The 18,937-nt window shown below is 36.5% G+C and overlaps 1 protein-coding gene across 3 annotated transcripts in view; it reads left to right on the top strand.

The window, feature by feature from the left end:
* Positions 1 to 18,663, top strand: part of HMCN1 (hemicentin 1) — a 531,301-nt gene extending 512,638 nt beyond the window's left edge. For 2 of the 3 annotated variants that reach the window (XM_077157239.1, XM_077157241.1), the window contains 5 exons: positions 1,653 to 1,781; positions 4,853 to 5,203; positions 9,020 to 9,139; positions 15,429 to 15,555; positions 17,087 to 18,663. In XM_077157239.1, coding sequence (XP_077013354.1) covers positions 1,653 to 1,781; positions 4,853 to 5,203; positions 9,020 to 9,139; positions 15,429 to 15,555; positions 17,087 to 17,453 — 1,094 coding nt within the window. In that variant the 3' untranslated portion in view covers positions 17,454 to 18,663. The remainder of the gene's footprint in view (positions 1 to 1,652; positions 1,782 to 4,852; positions 5,204 to 9,019; positions 9,140 to 15,428; positions 15,556 to 17,086) is intronic. The other variant, XM_077157240.1, reaches the window with a different exon arrangement.
* Positions 18,664 to 18,937: the final 274 nt, after the last annotated feature.

The raw sequence follows: 18,937 nt of genomic DNA on the forward strand, positions 1-18,937 counted from the left end.
TAACATATATGCGTAGAATTTCAAATGAGGGGGAAATAAAATTTGCATTTGTAGAATTTATTAAAAGGTCAAAAAATAATCGTTTTAGAAATATCCTTAATTATCAGATCGATGACTAGACAATGAAACAGATCATATGTCCCTTTAAGTGCATCGTTTGCCTATTTTGCACAGGCTTGCCAGAGCTAGCATAACTAGGAGCTGCAAGATATGCAAAAACAAAACAGATATCATTCCTGCCCTCGAGTACTTACAGTCCACTGAGGCAGATTGGCCTAAGCTTTCCCCCACCAAAACAAAATAAATGACCCTGTAATACCAGGTAGAAGGAAAGACCATAAAAGAGGTACAAATATAATTGTATGAGAGTACCCGAGAGAGGGTTATATCTAATATGATAGGTTTCATATGATCATATTTAAATATGGCCTTGAATGGAATGCTAATAGGTGCAGATGGAAGAAAAAGTATAGAATGAAAGCCCTGTGCAAGGTCTGGACTTAGAGATAAGGTGTTAAAATCAGTCTTTCCTTCTTGATAGCTATGTGACCTTAGACAAACTTCAAAACCACAGAGCAATTTAAGTTTCTCATCTTTAAAAAAGGAGGCTTTTTAAAATCTGACATATTTATTAATACTGTTGCAAGATGTCTTAAATTTATTCTGAAATAATACGATAGTAGGTGGGGGGATACAGATATAAATAAAGGAAGATTGACCATGCATTAATGCTTATTGAGGTACATAGGGATTCATTATACTTTTACTTCTGTTTACATAATTGTTTTTTTTTCTGTTTACATATATGTTTAAATATTTCATTAATAAAATTTAAATAAAAATAAGCTAAAGTAGCTGGGCTATCAGACTTCAAAGACTCTTTTCTGTGGTGATACTATGAATATCAATAAATATTTTTCTTAACTCCTATAATTAAATAAAAGATTAATTAGAAATGAGATGGGCTGAAAGGTCAGTCACCTATTACAAAGCTACAGCAAAAATCTAGCTAGGTAGGAATGAAATGTGGGGATTTAGGAAAGTAGAATTACCCAATTTCAGCAACTCAGGGACAAGTCAAAGGTGACTGACATTTTCAGCCTACTTGACTGGTAAAGCAGGAGTGCCATTATTAAAAACAAAGGAGTAGGAGGGAAAAGACCCTGAGGCAGGTTGGGTTTGAAGTCCTGCTAAAACACAGAGGATGGATATGTCCAGGGAGCAGTTGAAACTTTGGAATTTCAGACCAGAAGGGGCATGGTACAAGCGCCCTGGCTCTGCAAAGACAGTTTTCTTATTAGGGTTGCTAGTGTAAATGAGATGACCAAAGGCTGAGAGAGCGTGGGGTGGGGGCTAGTATAAATAAGATGACCAAAGGCTGAGAGCCCATGGGGGCGGGGGGTAGAAATCTGAGAATGAAAACTCTTTCCATAATAGGGGGCAGGAGGAAGAAAAGGAAGTTAGTTCATGAGTGGCGGGGCTGGGACTTGAACCCAGATTTGCTGACTTGAAGTCATAAATTGATCTCTCCCTACCCACGTGGTGAGAAATACGACCTTTGGCAATTGCTACTGAATGTTTATTTTAAATATAATGACTTTGAGTTTTGAAAAAGGAAATGTTGTTCCTTTCTGTTGTTTCCATGTCTGTAGATATTGATGAATGCAAAGATGGGACCCATCAGTGCAGATATAATCAAATATGTGAGAATATGAGAGGCAGCTACCATTGTGTATGTCCGAGAGGCTATCGGTCTCAAGGAGTTGGAAGGCCCTGTATGGGTAAGTTAATAGGCACTCTGGCTGAGTAATGATAATTGAGCTACTTAACCTTACCAATTTGCTTAGGACCCCTATTTCCCAAATGCTCCCTTGCTACAATTAGAAAGTATGTAAATTGATTTAATTAAGTCACATAATTTGGATTACTGCTTCAGAGACTTCATTCAGATTGAGTTCATTTAAATTTGCAAATTTAGATTTCAAGTGACAGAAATAGTTACTGAGTGCTTACTAGACACAATACTTAACAGAGGGAGGTTTTGATATGATAACCAGGACAATGTAATTATCAACATTATTTCATCGATTATGTCTCTATGACTATGACATAAATGTCTCCATAGATATATTTTATTTGAGTATGAGATAGAAGGTGTAGAAGTAATAGCTACACAATTCAAATTGATAGCTATCACTTCATCTACCACACATTTGGTACTTCCTTTGTGCCGTTCACTGCGCTAAGTGAGAATATCTCATGTAATTCACCCAATTGCCATTTGTTTCCACCTTAGTTATAACTGAGTATAAAGTAAGGTAGATAAGAGATGATAGAAAATATCTGCAAGAAGAAAGCCATGCACTTTTTAAAAAATTACTGCAATTATAATTAAGAAGCTGATCTATCAAATTGTATTCCTCTTCAGAATAATTAAGTACTACAAAAATATATGTGAGCTTTTTAATACTTCTGGGTTTCGTGCTATGCTTTTAAATAGGTTCCTTTGGTTGTCTACGTACCAATTATTTATAGCAAATATCCCCATATAGTCTTCGATCTATCTTTATGCAGTCACTAGCATAGTACTTGGCACATAGCAAATCTTCAAGCTAATGCCATTACTAGAAAATGTTTTTTAAAAAATGTTTTAATAGCAGAAATGCATATCATTTTAGTCTTCTGTTTATATATTGTAATTTATATATAGTTTAACATCTTGATTATTCAGAACAGTGACCTGTCAGAATGGAATGTTTTTCTTTTCTTTCATTAATTTGACTAGCAGTTAAATGTCAGGCATTACAGTGTGGGGAAACAATGAAAGAAGGCAGGGCAACTACCTTTAAGAGATTAAAAGTATTGATTTTGTCTTTCATCAATGAAATAATTTTTCAGCTTAATTTACTATTTTTATTTTAACTATTCATCTTATTTTCGTGCTTACACTGTAGTAATGGATTAAAGCATGTGGTCTCAATCCCTGGTTTACATGTGCATTTCCAATATATCGGAAGATATGCAAGTACATAACTCCATGTCTTGACCTAGAAATAGAAAGAGAATATCATTTTTTAAATTTGCGAGGCTTGTCAGTTTTGTATTGAACAAAGATATCATTTCTTATATCTAGGAAATGATTCTGTCTTCATTTCCTGAAGATTAAAAAATCTTCTGAAAAATAATGTTTTGGCCTAGATTATTAATTCAAGATTATTGATTCAAAAGTAAATAAAACTTTTTATTGGTGTGCCGATAATCCTCAATCTGAAACTTAAAATTGTATGAAAGATTAGAGGTACCAGTGATCAATATTGTTACTAAATGCAGACCAGAGTTGGACACCCACCAATGGAATTTAGACCACTATTGGCTTTTTTATTTTTGCATGGGCAGGCTCCAGGGATCGAACTTGGGTCTCTGGCATTGCAGGCAAGAACTCTGCCACTTGGACCACCATTGCTTGCCCCACTATTAGCTTTTGCACTTTGATTTCTCTAGGTTCAAGACCACATTAATTTACCATATGACCCTTATGTTCCTACTGTTAGTGGCTTGATTTGCACACCATGTCAAGTTCATTCCTTCATTAATTCAAAAGATATTTCTTGAATACCTAATACATGCAGGATGATATTCCAGGCTGAGGGGACACAGTGTGAAGCAGGGCACACCAGGTCTTTGTCTTCAGGAAGTCTGTCTTCCATGGAGAGAAACAGTGATCACAAACCAAGCACAACACAATTTCAGGTAGTGATAAGCACACTGAGAAAAAATAAAGCAGGGTTATGGGAGAGAGTGACCCAGGTTCAGGCAGTCAAGGAACAAGCTAGGGACCAGTATTGTTGAAGTTAGGCAGAGAATAAAGGGGCCCTAAAGAGTTTAGATTTTATCCTGAAGGTGTAATGGGAAGACAAAGAAGGTTTTGTGCAAATGAACAGTGCAAAATGATTACTTTTGGAAAAGGTCCCTCTGGCTGCTTTGTGGAGAATAGACCACAGATGGGCCATGGTATATGCAGAAGACCAAGTACACTTACATGAAAATAAATGTAATTATACAATTTAAAAAATGATATTTCGACATATTAAAATATGTCCAACATTTTTAATCAGTTAGGAAAATCAGAAATACATCTAAATGATATATTTGTCAAAAGATAGAAAGAGCAAGAAAAAGAAATATTAAGCTTGAAAGTGTACCGTAGCATTTATTAAGAGCCAGGATTCAGACTTCCGTCCATGCAATTTAATGATAATTGTGTTGATTTGATTCTGGATTTTGTGTTCTTTTTTCCCCCTATATTTTCGAGAGGAAGATATGTAAATATCAACAATTTAGAATGTTCCTTCTTAGTTGGACTTAGAAAGCTGTGTGTAGTATTTGTAAGATTTAATATGCCACTTACAATCACGTGTCATAATGTATGCCAAATTAGCCCAAATTGAAATATCATCCAAGTTGTGTTTTTTCCAGATAAGAAAACAAGAATGAAGACAGAGTCCATTAGTTCTTGGGGCCATCACAACTGAAATTAAAAGGAGGATGGATTCACAGAACTAGTGTCTGGTTTTCTAACCACCCATTCCAAAGCAAATGCTCAAATAAAACTTGTACATGGGAAGCAGTCATTAGGGAGAGACACAAAGTCTTTCTACATATTCAAGAACTATGTTAATAAGGCTTCCACAGAGGTTCACAACATTTGAGGAGAAATTACTGTATCCCTGGATTTTGTAGGGTAACATAATGTCCTCAGTTTGTTTCACAGACTGATTTTTTCTTCCTGTGTTTTGTGTGTGTGTGTGTGTCTTTTTTCTCTTTTTTACATATCATGCCACCACATGAGCAGACATTAATGAGTGTGAACAAGTGCCTAAACCTTGTGCACATCAGTGCTCCAACACTCCCGGCAGCTTCAAGTGTATCTGTCCGCCAGGACAACATTTATTAGGGGACGGGAAATCTTGCGCTGGATTGGAGAGGCTGCCGATTTATGGCACTCAGTACAATAGCTATAACCTTGCCCGATTCTCCCCTGTGAGAAACAACTATCAACCTCAGCAGCATTACAGACAATACTCACATCTCTACAGCTCCTACTCAGAGTATAGAAACAGCAGAACATCTCTCTCCAGGACTAGAAGGACTATTAGGAAAATTTGCCCCGAAGGCTCTGAGGCAAGACATGACACATGTGTAGGTAAATGTCGGCCATGTTGCATTTCCTTTCTGTGGGCTCCGTTTCTGGCCAGAGATGGAGTGTATCTCCAGCACCTGTGAACGTTTGGGTGCCGTGAACTGCAACTGTTCTCAAATCTGGGATGACTTAAAATTTCAACTGTTTCTCTGGCACCTAAAACGATCACAAATTTTATTCAAATAATGATCAAGTTACATGTTTGCATGCTAATGTGTTGTGTTATATTGATGTTTCTTTTTTGGGTCATCTCTGAAAATAATACTAAATTTATTGCTACATATATAAATATAGTTCAGTGGCATCCGGAATATGGCTTTTAAAATGAGAATATATGTGTTGCCACATAATATAATACCACCAGATTATGGCTATGTATGATGGATACCAAAGCAGTGAGTTTGTGAAGATTTCAGTTACACAGCTGACGGCTTGTTCTATACGACAGCCAACATCTGTTGACTGTTGCCCTGTAGTCCTCATGAATTTCTTAGTAGCATTGTTTTCTATTTATGTTGTATTTCTGTATATTACTTAACAAATAATGTAAGCCAGGATAAAATGAAGTTGCTTCCATCACTCTAGAATATGTCTTTTCAATATCTTTACCTAAACTCACAGACCAAGTCTATAGTTTCATTTGTTTGCAAAAGTGAAGTGTAATTTCCGAGTCAAGAACCAAGACTTTGTTTTCAGTTAGATTGCAAACCATTACCATCTGTCCTTTACTTAACTCAATTTTCTGTGAGTATCCACAGATGCCATGTCATTGAGCAACGCACCAAGGGGATTTAACAAGCACGACATAAGGAACATATAGTTCATTCATTGCCCTAATATTCATTAGATGGAGAAAGAAGGAAATAAAGAGGGAGAGAGAGAGAGAGGAAAGAAGGAAGGAATTTAGGAAGGAAGGAAGGATTGATTAAATTCAAAAACCACTAGGCCAACCTAATTTTCTTACATTTCTCTTAAGTGTTCTATGCTTTGCTTATTCTTTCCAAATTATACTGTCATTAAAACATTTATTTTACATATTTTAAATGTCTTTTCTTCCTGACTTCAGCTTTTGTTATTTCTTTCTCTACTCTCCTCATATGACCTGTACTCAGTAGGACTCTCAAATGCTCTAGATACTCAACCTTTATCTTTTGTTCTTTTAGATCCATAATTTTTAAATATTTTCTAGGATATTTCTGTCTAGACATTCTGTTGTAGCTAAAACTTATGATGGCTATGTAGCCCTCTCTCTTACAATCAGCTTCTCTCACTGTGAACAGTACCAGTTTCTTCTATCCTTAAACTTCAAACCTTAGAGTACTCATTACAACCCGCTACATTTTGTCCCATATAGTCAAATGCCACTTAATTGCTCTATCTGTGGACTCACCACCCTTGCTGATATGTCAAACACTACTCTCAACTGCCCCAAACCATTCTGGGTTTTTGTAATTTTTCATGCCCACAATTTTGACCTGGCTCTTAGTTAAACCCTTTCATTAATGCTTTCATAACAAAATTAACATCTGACATTTTGTTTTTCAAAGTTTCTTCCAAATAGTCATTCCCACTGGAGACTTTTCATATCCTATTTCAATCCCATTCTCAGCCTTCCTTTTAGACATTATTTTCTTCTGTTCTATCTTTATTCTCCTACCTAAAAAATCTTTAATTATGCCATGATAAATGACCTAAACTATACCCCCAGTCCATACACCATCTAGCTGGTTTCTTCAAAATCATCTGAAGGTCCAAGTAGTTTTAGGAAAGTTTGCCAATTCTCTCTTTCTTCATCACTATGGCATACGGTTTTGTGATAGTGAAGTCTTAAAATGTCTTCAAATATTAAAGTCTTAAAATGTTTCTGTGTCTTTGTGTTCGTATTAGATTTTTATGTTTATCAGAATTATCTTCCCTAGACAACCATCCACTATTTCAGGCAGCTACTGTTATAGAGTGAGAGTCAATCTTAGAAAATCTGAAGTAAACTTTTATAACTAACCAATTACTGAATTTTAAGTTTTGTCCTGTAGTAATTAATAGGCGTAGACATTTCTTAAATTATAAGGAGTATTTTATAGTACCGGGAGCTAACAAAGAAATTTACACAAAGATTGCTGACAGTTTCGTAATTATGTAACAAGAGCAACTTACATAAACACCAAATGCATTTTAACTAGCCATCTGGGGTAGACAATCTACAAAGGACTTAGATTAACAATATGGAATCTTGTTAGACTTGGGCTAAAACTTAGCTTTTTAAGGAATTGATTCCAAAGCATCCAGGAAGAATGAACATTGCCTTACTTATGAAAACAGGGCTTCCTTTGAAGAAATCCCACTGAAGCCCCCTTCAGAATTCATACTCCTGGAGTATAATATTGAACCTGGAGTTCAATATCATTTAAAGAGTTTAACGTCATTTACATTTCTGTTATTTTATGTTAAGTAAGATTATAAAAGGAAAAATAAAAATTCACTAATTATGGAATAAATGCCTTAGTTAGCTATCACACCTTAGATGATAAATGAAACATTGGACTAATACTTGATGAATGTTTATCATTAACAGATTTTGAATAATTGCAATTATGTTTTGAGCATCTGAAAATATGCTGGCTGAGCAGATCCTTTTGCCCCTCATCGTCTCCCAGTTTTCACTGTGATCTCTTAAGTTTCACCCTAGGGCCCCCTACCCTCATCCCCACTCCTATTTCATGCCATGCTCTTCTCTTCATTCTCCCACTGGTTGGTGTGTGCTCCAGGACTGTGAGCAAATTTCAATATTAGTCAAAGCAAAGCAAATGTAGGAAGAGAAATCTGAGGCCCCCAAAATCATAACCCATATCCTAAAATTAGATATCAATCATGTTTGAATTACTCTCCATACTCAATTGTCCTTCTTATTGTATTTTTTTACTTTGTTTAATAATAACAGATTAAAAAGCCTTTATAGTTTATCAAATTCATCCCCATATATTACTGTACATGAACCTCACAACCAACCTGTGAAATAAGGCAGATTGTATTAACATTTCCTTTTGGCAGGTGTATAAAATGAGGTCTTAAGTAGTTAAGTAGCTGGCCTAAGTTACACAGCAACTATGTAATAGCAAAGCAAAGATTTCTGAATGGACATCAATGAATGTAGAAATGAAAGTCAGCCTGTGTGTAAAAATATCTTTGGAAACTCTCAATATACCTGCCTTCTTGGCTATCAACTCATGCTGAATGCCAACTTATATAGTTGCTATTAGCACTTACAGTTGCATGAAAAGTTTGAATGGATATTCCTACCACAAGAAATATATACTTCCATTTGTTATATGTGTATGGGGAAACTATGCATGTGGGTGGGGTAGGAAGAAAGCGAATGAGAGAGAAAGGGCTAAAGTTTAAATGAAATAAAGATAATATCCCTTTTTTCCAATTAATCTCAATAGAAACTTTATCTTTTTATTTAATTCTATCATTCTGTCAAGAGTTTAGTACTGTGGTATGTTAGGAGCTTGTAGAAATCCATTTCCTCTGTCATTTCAGTCTTACTTTATTTAACTGATGTAAAAATTGGCCAGTTTTTGGCTTCAGCTTATATATACTACCACACAGAAAAGATGCTCACATTTTATAGTAACATTTATATTGGACTTAATTAAAAACAGATTCTGGTATAAAACAGCTCTGAGCATTTTTAAACACGTGTGTAAAACCTCCAAGGTGATTATTGCTTGTATATCAAACAACTTGTTTAGAGTTGGCTCTGTCATGGTTTCTGCCTTTGTTTTACAAGATTATACCCTCTGCTTTCTTTCTGAACAGATATTGATGAATGTGAAAATAGAGACACTTGCCAACACGAATGTAAAAATACCTTTGGAAGCTATCAGTGTCTCTGCCCACCTGGCTATCAACTCATGCTGAATGGAAAAACATGCCAAGGTGGGAATATGTTAGGATGTTTGTTATGGCAACTTGACTTGAAACCAAAATAGAAGAGTGTGAGAAATGAAATAATTTATCTTCTTGAATAATTACTCTCCTAGTTACTGCTCCTGCTTTGTCATTCCCATTGGACGGTCTTATCTTTTAAATTGCTTTTGAAAGTAAGTGAAGCAATGAGAAAGGAATTAAGCAAAGGAAAGAAACATTTTTAGAATGATCTTACTGGAAGGAGCAAGAATGCCTAAATCAATTCATATTTCATATTTTTTTTAATTTAAGGAGACTAGACCTCTCGCAACAGTTTTCTATAATTCGTCTAAGAGATAAGGGGAAATGGGTAAAGTGTTCAGCGATTTTGCATCAATGTTAGCCATTATTTTCTATTTTGTCCTTCTCGTTAGACTTTTCTTAGACTCATCTATGAATAATTGATTTAATAATCCATTTGTATTTTGAATCAACATAGGATTCTTGAGCACAGACTGTGTACTAACATTGTAGGATCTGAAAGGTTTGCACAGATGAGTAAGGTACAGACCCTTCCCTTTAAGATCTTACAGTCTGGTGATAGATGTGTAAATAGGTAAATATTACAGTGCAAGGTGATACTTTTGAACAAAGTATAGTGATAGTAGAAATTAAAAAAATATTATCAACCTCACTAATTCCCTCATTACATAAAATTGTGAAAGAAGCCATGTACTTCAGTGGGTTTTGTTATATTGCAATGTGTTATCAGATTAAAAAGAAGTAGAGGGCGGGCCATGGTGGCTCAGCAGGCAGAGTTTTCACCTGCCATGCTGGAGACCCGGGTTTGATTCCCAGTGCCTACCCATGCAAAAAAAAAAAAAAAAGAAATAGGAACTTTTATGAACCTTGAAAATCTTCTGAGAAAGTCCCTCAACTTTGTGGGAAAAAAAACTCTAGGAATATTCTATAGGTCTTAATAAACTTCCTAATTGCATTAATTTTTGTCATGTACAATCTATATCCTCTTCTGAAGTATAGCGAATAAAATATTCAAGAGAGTATTTTATCAGTAACAATCAAATGTAGACTGCATTTTTCCTCTCTGTGGGATTTACAAAACAAAGCTTGCTAGGATTTATCACATGGGAAATGTATACCTGGAGGCAAGACCAGGATGGACTAAGGTGTCACCTGAGTTATGAGGAGCCCACACCCATACCATCAGGTTGTGTGAGCTGGAGAAGGAAAGTGACTCAGTAATAACCTTTGTTCCCACCCATCAGTCACCAAATGTTTATTAAGAACCTATCCTATGCAAAACCTTGTATAGAGATTTGAAGCACTGCAATAACATATTTATATTACGGTCTTATGTTTCTCTAAAGCAACTTTTCTCTCAATTTTAATCAGCAATACTGACGTGTCAAAAGCAATAACTTGTACTCATTCTACAGATAAAACCAATTCTCACAGTGGTTAGATGAGCCTCAGTGTCCTAAAGCAATTAAAAACAATGGCAGGACCTGGGCCCAGGTCTCATAATATCTGGATCTGTCCTTTGTCTTTCCGATGATGCTGTGAGCCCTCAGAATCACTGTACTGTGGCTACAGGGTGGGGTGAGAGCAGTAACCCATCTGTGGTTTATAATTTTCTCCAGCTTCTCAAGAATCCCACTAAAAGGCTGGCAGTTCCCAAGAATAAAACTACACCCCCGACAGGAGCAAAGGCACCAAGGAAGGAAGCAGCGTAGATACCGAAGCATTTGGAATAACCAAATGAACTGTAAAACTTCTTCGTCAGATTTTAAAACCTTTAAGTTGTATTCTCATTAGGGAGTTTTTCTTCTTTCCTAAATTATACCCTTTTGGTTTTTAATTGCCCTTGTCAGTCATTCAGTTCAAAACGTTTTTCAGCCTTAGGTTGTGCTTCAGAGAGTGGAAAATAATGAACAAATCAGAAACAGGTGTCATTGGAAACGTCTCCAATTTAAATGGGTTACACATTTTGTGGTTTTAAAAAGACATGAGACAAAACAATTATGCCCTTTAAAGAATTCCTTACTCTAAAGAAAACTTTGAGTATTTTTATAGCTCTAGAAATTGTTTGAGACATTTATGAAGAACATAAGACTGTTTTTCAATCATATATGACTTTTTAAAGCTTTATACATTAGCATTACAAATGTTATCAGCAATAAGGGAATTAAAATGAATTTAACATTGAACAAGGACAGTGATTAAAGTGGCAGTCACTGGACTGCAAAATTGAAAAAACAATACCAATCACGATTTGCCCAAGAAGCTGAGAGTAAAAACGAAAAGATCCTTAGGCTAATTTTAAGCACCACTGGTCTAATTCCAGAAATTTAGAGACACTGTATTGGCAGTGCATTTGAAATGAGTGTTCTAATCCATTCATGTTTTTAAAAAGTAATCTAAAATTTTCATCACGGGTTTGAATTATTCTATAATTTCTATAAAACACATGTTTTAAGTATGTTTATCTTAAGCTCTGAAAAAAAATACAAAGCACCCAGAAGCATTCAGTTAGATGCATCACATGTTCCAAAGCTATTAATATAAAAGTTTGTCAGCTCTGCTTGGGATTCTTTTCATGTAGTAAAAATATTAATGTTATAAAATGTCTATACTTCCATTTCTATCACAAGAATGTTTTTATAATATTTGATAAAAACCAGACTCGTATAATTAACAAAAGACAGTATGATTTCTCCATTTTTTTCTAGCTTCTTTTTGTAAAGCCAATGAGTAGAGTGAGGAATGAATGCCTGTATTGTGTTTATTTCTGAGGAGATAGTAACACATCTAAGATAAAGGCAGACCACCTGCCCAGCAACCTAAATACATATGAAAGCTTTTCTCTGGGGATTGTACATTTTTATGGATCCAAGAACAAATACTGTGTATATTAAATTTTGTATTTCCTTATAGATCCATATTCAGTCAATGAAAATTCATGATAAGTTCGCAGCTCTTTATATGCATATGAATGTGCACCTCAATTCTGGTTCCATGCTGCCATTTTCCTGAGCCAAGGCAGCCTACTGCCTCCAAGTTTCTCCTTGAGTTCACTATATAAATTAGAGCTAAAATGAAATTTGGCAGATGGCTGCATAGGGAATGTGTTTTATAAGAGAAAGGAAGATAAGGCTAATTGATTTTCTTTTACGTTTTCCTAGAGGACTTTTCACTTCATTCTGAGACAAATTCATTTTGTCAAGGAGATGAAGCACTTCTGACAGATAAAATCATAATTAGAAATTGGTTCACAGAGACAATAGGCAAGCCTTAAATGAGATAAAAACTTCTTTTACAGTATGTTCCATTTCTGAATCAAAATTAGTCCTAATATAAGAGTAATAACAGAAAGCACCTATCTTTGTCAGCACATAAAAGTAACTAAAAAGTCAAGTAAGTGGACTTCCGGAGAAGATGGCGGCTTAGTAAGACACGCGGGTCTTAGTTCCTCCTCCAGAAAAGCAACTAAAGAAACAGAAACAATACGAAACAGCTCCCGGAGTCACGACAGAGACCAAAAAGACAGCGTCTGGAACAGCTGAACGGGCAGGGAGAATCTGCTGCGGTGAGATACCCAAGGGGCGCGCATTTTCCGGCCGGGGCGGCTGGCGACTGGGGTCCCCTCCACTCACGTGGCTCCCCAGTCTGACTGGGAACGTTGGATAGCGGGGCCCTCCCGTCACGCTTGGCGTTTCGGGCCAGCTGGGCAATTAGGACTGGCACTCTCCCAAGCCGCGGCGGCCAGCGACCCCCACCTCCACGCGCGGTTTCCCGGGCCGACTGCCGTGCAGACAGACGAGCGCCACGAGCGCCACCTACTGGGCAGGAAAAGAAAAACAGAGCCCAGAGATTTCACAGAAAAATCTTTCAACCAGCTGGGTCCCACACCAGGGAAATCTGATCAAATGCCCAGACACCAGCAGAAAATAATGGATGACGCTCGGAAAATTGAAGATATGGCCCAGTCAAAGGAACAAACCAATAGTTCAAATGAGATACAGGAGCTGAGACAACTAATGCTGAATATTAAGGTTAAAGTAAATAATTACATTTTCTGTTGTTGACTTAGAAAACAGACTATATTTGAAACCAAATCTAAATGTTCATTTTTAAGCCAAAAATGCAAATGGCAAATAATTCAGAAATAAATTTAATAGTTATTGTCCATGATTACTATATTTTATCTTGGAATTTCTTCTCTCCTTTCTCCTTTTATATAGAAAATCCCAAGTCATTTGAGGGTTCACAAAAGAACTTTCCAACTTTAACCTAAATCCAGCCTAAATACCCTTTATGCCACATACTACTGAGAACTGACATAATATTTACATATACCATTGGGTCTTGGAGGCAATTTCATGGTAGATATGCATTTGGCCTTTAGGGCCCACATCTCCAGAAAATGGATTTGAGTCCACTTACTTGTAATTGTTCCCTAACATCAGGATCTGTGTTTATTCAGATGCTAGATAAGTAATGTTACAAGTGCCTACATGGAATTCCTTTAAAATAAGTGGTCCTCCATTTTGTTGTGCACATACCCTTAAAGAATATGGAAAACCTTGTACTTTCCTCATACTTTAGAATTTTAGAAAATTGGTCTCTAGAATTTTGTACCATAAGTTTAAATAGTTGCAAAGGATGTGGTTTCTGGCATGTTATTTAATGAATATATGATTTAAATATGTTTTCATCAAAACTTTGAAGCAGAACGTTTAACTCCCTCAGTTTATCGTAGATGACCACTATGTAACTTAATCTGCATACATTGACAAACCAACCAGATTTATCTTTAGAAAAGGTCTAAGGTCATTTTTCTGTTCAAACGAAATATTAACAAGTGTTCCCGTGACAACCAGCTTACTTTTGAAATCTGATTTAAAATAGCGAGCTAAGGTCATAGGCTTGTAGCCTTGGTGAAATAATAAGGCCTGCTGCTGTCAACTATTTCTTACCAATATTTCTAAGCTTAGTTTGCATGCTGAAGCTTTTTATACTTTGGGTATTATAAAGAGACTAGGGATGAATGGGGACCTTTCTTGTAAAGCAGAAGACAGTTTTAAGAGGGGAGAAAGGAAAGAAGAACCCCAGAACACAGGAAGTTCTCAGGCAGATTAGATTTAGGAAGGAGCACCTAATTTGAGGCTTTGCCTGCCCTCATGTGTATACACTGTTTGAGAAACATTTCTCTAAAATGTTTTTCACTTTGAGATTTCAGAGTCCCTTAAATTTTTTGTAGAACTCTCTAGACCCCTTCTCCAGATTATTCATCTCTCTCTCTCTCTTCCACACACACACACAGCACAAACACATATGCATTAAAACATTTCTATGTAATTTCAAAGATCTAATCTCACAGATCCTCTGAAGTTCAAATAATGACCTCAAGTTAAGAATCACAGCTCAGAAACACTCATTTTAAGAAAGCTCAAAAAAATTTCCTTTCGCTCCATCTTGATGTTTCTTAATTTTAGTAATTTAAGTAGCTCTGTACTTATTTAACAACTTTCTGTAGCAAACAAGACTAGACACTATTTAATTTGCATATTTTCCTAGTTATGTTTCTGTTACCCTAAGGAGAGCATCCCATCACCATGGCAACTGAGGATGGACCCTGCACTGTTGAGATTCATGTGGATTCCCTGCTCCATTTGACCAAACTTGAATTACAGTTCTTGGCTCATTCATTTGATCCTGTTTTATTTTTTTTTTCTGTCTCTCTCCACAAGATCTGACTGACCCATACAGCCTCCCCTGACTTTATAACTTAATTTGTACCACCCTATTCAATAAATTCTGAACACCCCTTCCCAGTCAACAATTTGCATTAATTATACAAATTAGGGAAGGATTATGCTCACATTTTAAAGAGATTCCTCTCTTTACAAAAAGATTCACAAAATATCCTTTAAATTTGCATCTAGTGTTTAGTGCATTTAAAATACTGTTTTCTTTACAAATCTCAAATGCACCGTATTTTCCAAATATGAAAGACACCAGGGAACTCTAATAACTTATCCTCTATTTTTATAGCTCTTATTGTTTGATGTCTTTTCACATGTTAAAGAAATGTAGCCTCAAAGCAATCTGGGAATTAGGCACACCAGGTATCATGATACCCCTTCTGTGGTAGAAGAAGCTTGTATATGACCACCTAGTTCATTTGTGGGAAGTGAAATCTGACCCTGTACACTGCAGTCCAGTGTCTACAATTTCTGCTCTGATGGCCTTTTCTGGCCTATGTTACTGATGCTGCATATTCCCTCTGTGTTACTAGATGTGGATGAGTGCCTGGAGCAGAGTGTACGATGCGGGCCAAATCGCATGTGCTTCAACATGAGAGGAAGCTACCAGTGCATTGATACCCCCTGTCCACCCAACTACCAACGGGATCCTGTTACAGGGTATGTCTCGCCTTCTCACCACAGACGTGCTTTTGAAAATCTTTCTTCCTTTTTCTCTTTGACCAAAAAAACTTGTCTGTAGCCATATTTAACTAAAAGAAAGTTAATAACCCAGTAGGGAATGGGCTTCCAGCGTGTTCCTTCTTCAAAGAAAGGGCAAGAATTGAGCTCATCCAACAGCAGCTCTACAGCTCAAGCTTCACTTTTGGCTGTCAGTGTTTCCTGGGGCAGCCCCTCCAGCACGTGATGCCCCGTGCAACACCTAGAATTCTGCCTCAGTGCTAGTTTTATCGCGTAATAGACTCTGCCTTTCTTTGAAAAGTTACAGTTTCCTTCCATGTTGCCTTGGGTTTTATGGGCTCTCAGTGCTTCAAGAAGCACCTTTTCTGTTATTGGCATGACTCACAACTCCATGAGAAAATGGAGATCTGGAAGAATGAGTCAATAGTCTGCCCATTCTTATGTCATCTTGCTCACATTTCCTGCTGTCTGAAACACTGTCTTCTCTGGTTCTGAATAAATTCCTTCTCTGTTTCCTCTCACCCCTACAGAAAGGTTGAACTTTGGTCAGTTATCAAATCACCAGGGGGTTGAAAACAAGTGATAATGCTCATTTTGGATAGCCCTGCTAATAAGATGGTTCTAAAACCAAATGTATGCTGGAGCCCACACTTTGTTTTCCTTTTGGTAGTACCTGCTGGCACTTCTGAGAGTGCCACTGGAATAGGGTCAAGTGTGGGCTACCCAGGACCCACCAGAAATTTTACTGTGATTGGTTCCAGGGGTAAAGAAAGGGGAAGGAGGGAGTAAAGAAATGTAAACCAGTGAAACTTCTAAAAATACTTTGACTAAAGAATCCCTATCTTTAGAAAATCGTCCTTTGTACATTACTTTCCTTTCCTTTTTACTACCAGTGATTTCTGACAGACAATTTAAAAATCATGATGACTCAGAAACAGCCAGTGGGGGCTCTGGCAAAAGAAAATGTGATATATTTAAAGTAAAATTAAGGTGGAGGACAAATTCATAAGGAAGTTGGTTTCTTTTTTCAGGAATCCTAATTGACCTTTTATAATTGTTAGAAAAATAAATCATATATCAGTATATCCTATTTCAGCTTTCAGACAGTCATAGGGTGGTTGTTAAAGTTTTTTTTTTTTTAAAGCTGTATTCCTTTATTTAAGAAGTCCTTCTTTCCAGTATATGGGCAGATGCTTTCATTTTCAAATTTAACTTTTTATTTTAAAGACATTCTTTGTGATATTCATGTTTACTTCAATGGTTCAAATACTTCTGATTTTAATGGAGCTGAGCAATAGATATTTGATTCAAGACCAGCACACTCTCATAGTCATCTGGCATCTGGTCTGAATTAGTGACTTAGGACTTGGGGGGAGCCTTATTGCTCTTGCAGTCAGACTGTCTCCTGCATTTAATGCTTAAAAGTTGTCATGGATCGTGATCACCTGCATCATGTCTTCTCCTTCCAAGCGATACAACTGTGTGTATTTCATGTGCTTATTATCCTTAGGTTCTGCCTCAAGAATTGTCCACCCAATGACTTGGAATGTGCCTTGAGCCCATATGCCCTAGAGTACAGATTTGTCTCCCTCCCATTTGGAATATCTGCCAATCAAGATTTAATCCGTCTGGTTGCATACACGCAGGATGGAGTGATGCATCCCAGGACAACCTTCCTCATGGTAGATGGGGAACAAATAGTCCCTTTTGCCTTAAGGGATGAAAACCTGAAGGGAGTGGTATATACAACACGACCGCTAAGAGAAGCAGATACCTACCGCATGAAGGTTCGAGCCTTATCCTACAGTGCCAATGGGACCATTGAATATCAGACCACATTCATAGTTTATATAGCTGTGTCTGCCTATCCATACTAAGAAGCTCTCCAAAGCCTAATCCATGTATTTAAACTGCATTAATCATGGGAATCCAATCCCCTTTCATATTACTGTCTCCTGAACTGTTGCAATCTTGGCAGCTTGAAAATGGTGCTGTGCTCTGCTATATGTGCCTTCCTTGGTACTTCCAAGGCATTTTCATTTATCCCACTGTGGTTATGTCTTTTAATAAGGTCTAGAAAAGTCCCTTATTGTTTTCTTTATTTATTACACTGGAGCAGTTACTTCCCCAAAATTGTCCTGAACATTTAACAGGGCACATTAGTGATGTTTTATAGTAGCGTAGTAGCTAGGATCATTTTCCCTGAAAAAAAAAAAAACAAAGCCAAAATAACCAGAAGTGAGAAAAACAAGTGGACTTTTGAGCATTTGACTATTTTTTAAGTAATAAAACTTGCATGTTCTTTGATTAAACTTTTTTTTTTTTTTTGCACGGGTAGGCACCAGGAAGCAAACCCGGTGTCTGGCATGGCATGCGAGAACTCTGCCTGAGCCACATGGCCCACCCTGATTAAACTTTTGAAATAACTTATAAAGATGCTTTTTTTTTTTTTTTTAGGTATTGATACCTTGTGGTAGGCCTTATATAGATTGTTTTTATTTTATGAATAAAATGAAACACCACTCATTTTAGAAAAATAGCACAGCCACTAGAAGGTTTATTCAATCTCAGATGGTACTTACCTTGATTGAATGTGCAAAATACCGGTATTATTTTCAGTGATTTTGTGAAATCAGCTGAACCACTTATGATAATAGAAAAATATATATTACTTTGCCCTAATATGATTTTTCCTAGCATGGATCTTTCCTCTTAAGATTTTGAGATAATCTTTCCTTCAGTTAACTCCAAAATGTTTATATTCCAGCATGTTTATAAATTTTCCATTCAGTTGAAAATAATTTTTTAAATATCGATAAAGTGGATCACTTTGTCTTTCTTAAAAACCTTGTGTGTTCAAATTAGCATACATGTTAAATGTCAATACACTGTACATGGTGATAAACAAACGCTGGAAGCAATTGCCAAGATGTATTCTATTTTTATGAAGTGTATATATGTATTACCTTAGTGTGTACTTTCCATACAATATCTTGATGGACTGTTTTATAAAATTATTTTATAAAAATAAAAACAATGTTACAGTAAAATCAGCCTAAATAAAATTTTCACATCTCTTTTATTTTCACAACTCTTTTGAAAACCCAAGGGCGGGCCACAGTGGCTCAGCAGGCAAGAACGCTTGCCTGCCGTGCCCGAGGACCCGGGTTCGATTCCCAGTGCCTGCCCATGTTAAAAAAAACACAAACAAAATGTGTTTCCTACAGCAACAGCACGTGTTAAAGTTAACAGCCACATGTCCATGCATACCAGCACACACAAACACACACATCTTAGTCAAATCATCACAACACATCTTGAGATAAGTAATAGTATTATCCATATTTGTATATCAGGATCC

Source organism: Tamandua tetradactyla, chromosome 4 (genome assembly GCF_023851605.1).
Source record: "Tamandua tetradactyla isolate mTamTet1 chromosome 4, mTamTet1.pri, whole genome shotgun sequence".
In the NCBI taxonomy this organism is placed as follows: Eukaryota; Metazoa; Chordata; class Mammalia; order Pilosa; family Myrmecophagidae; genus Tamandua; species Tamandua tetradactyla.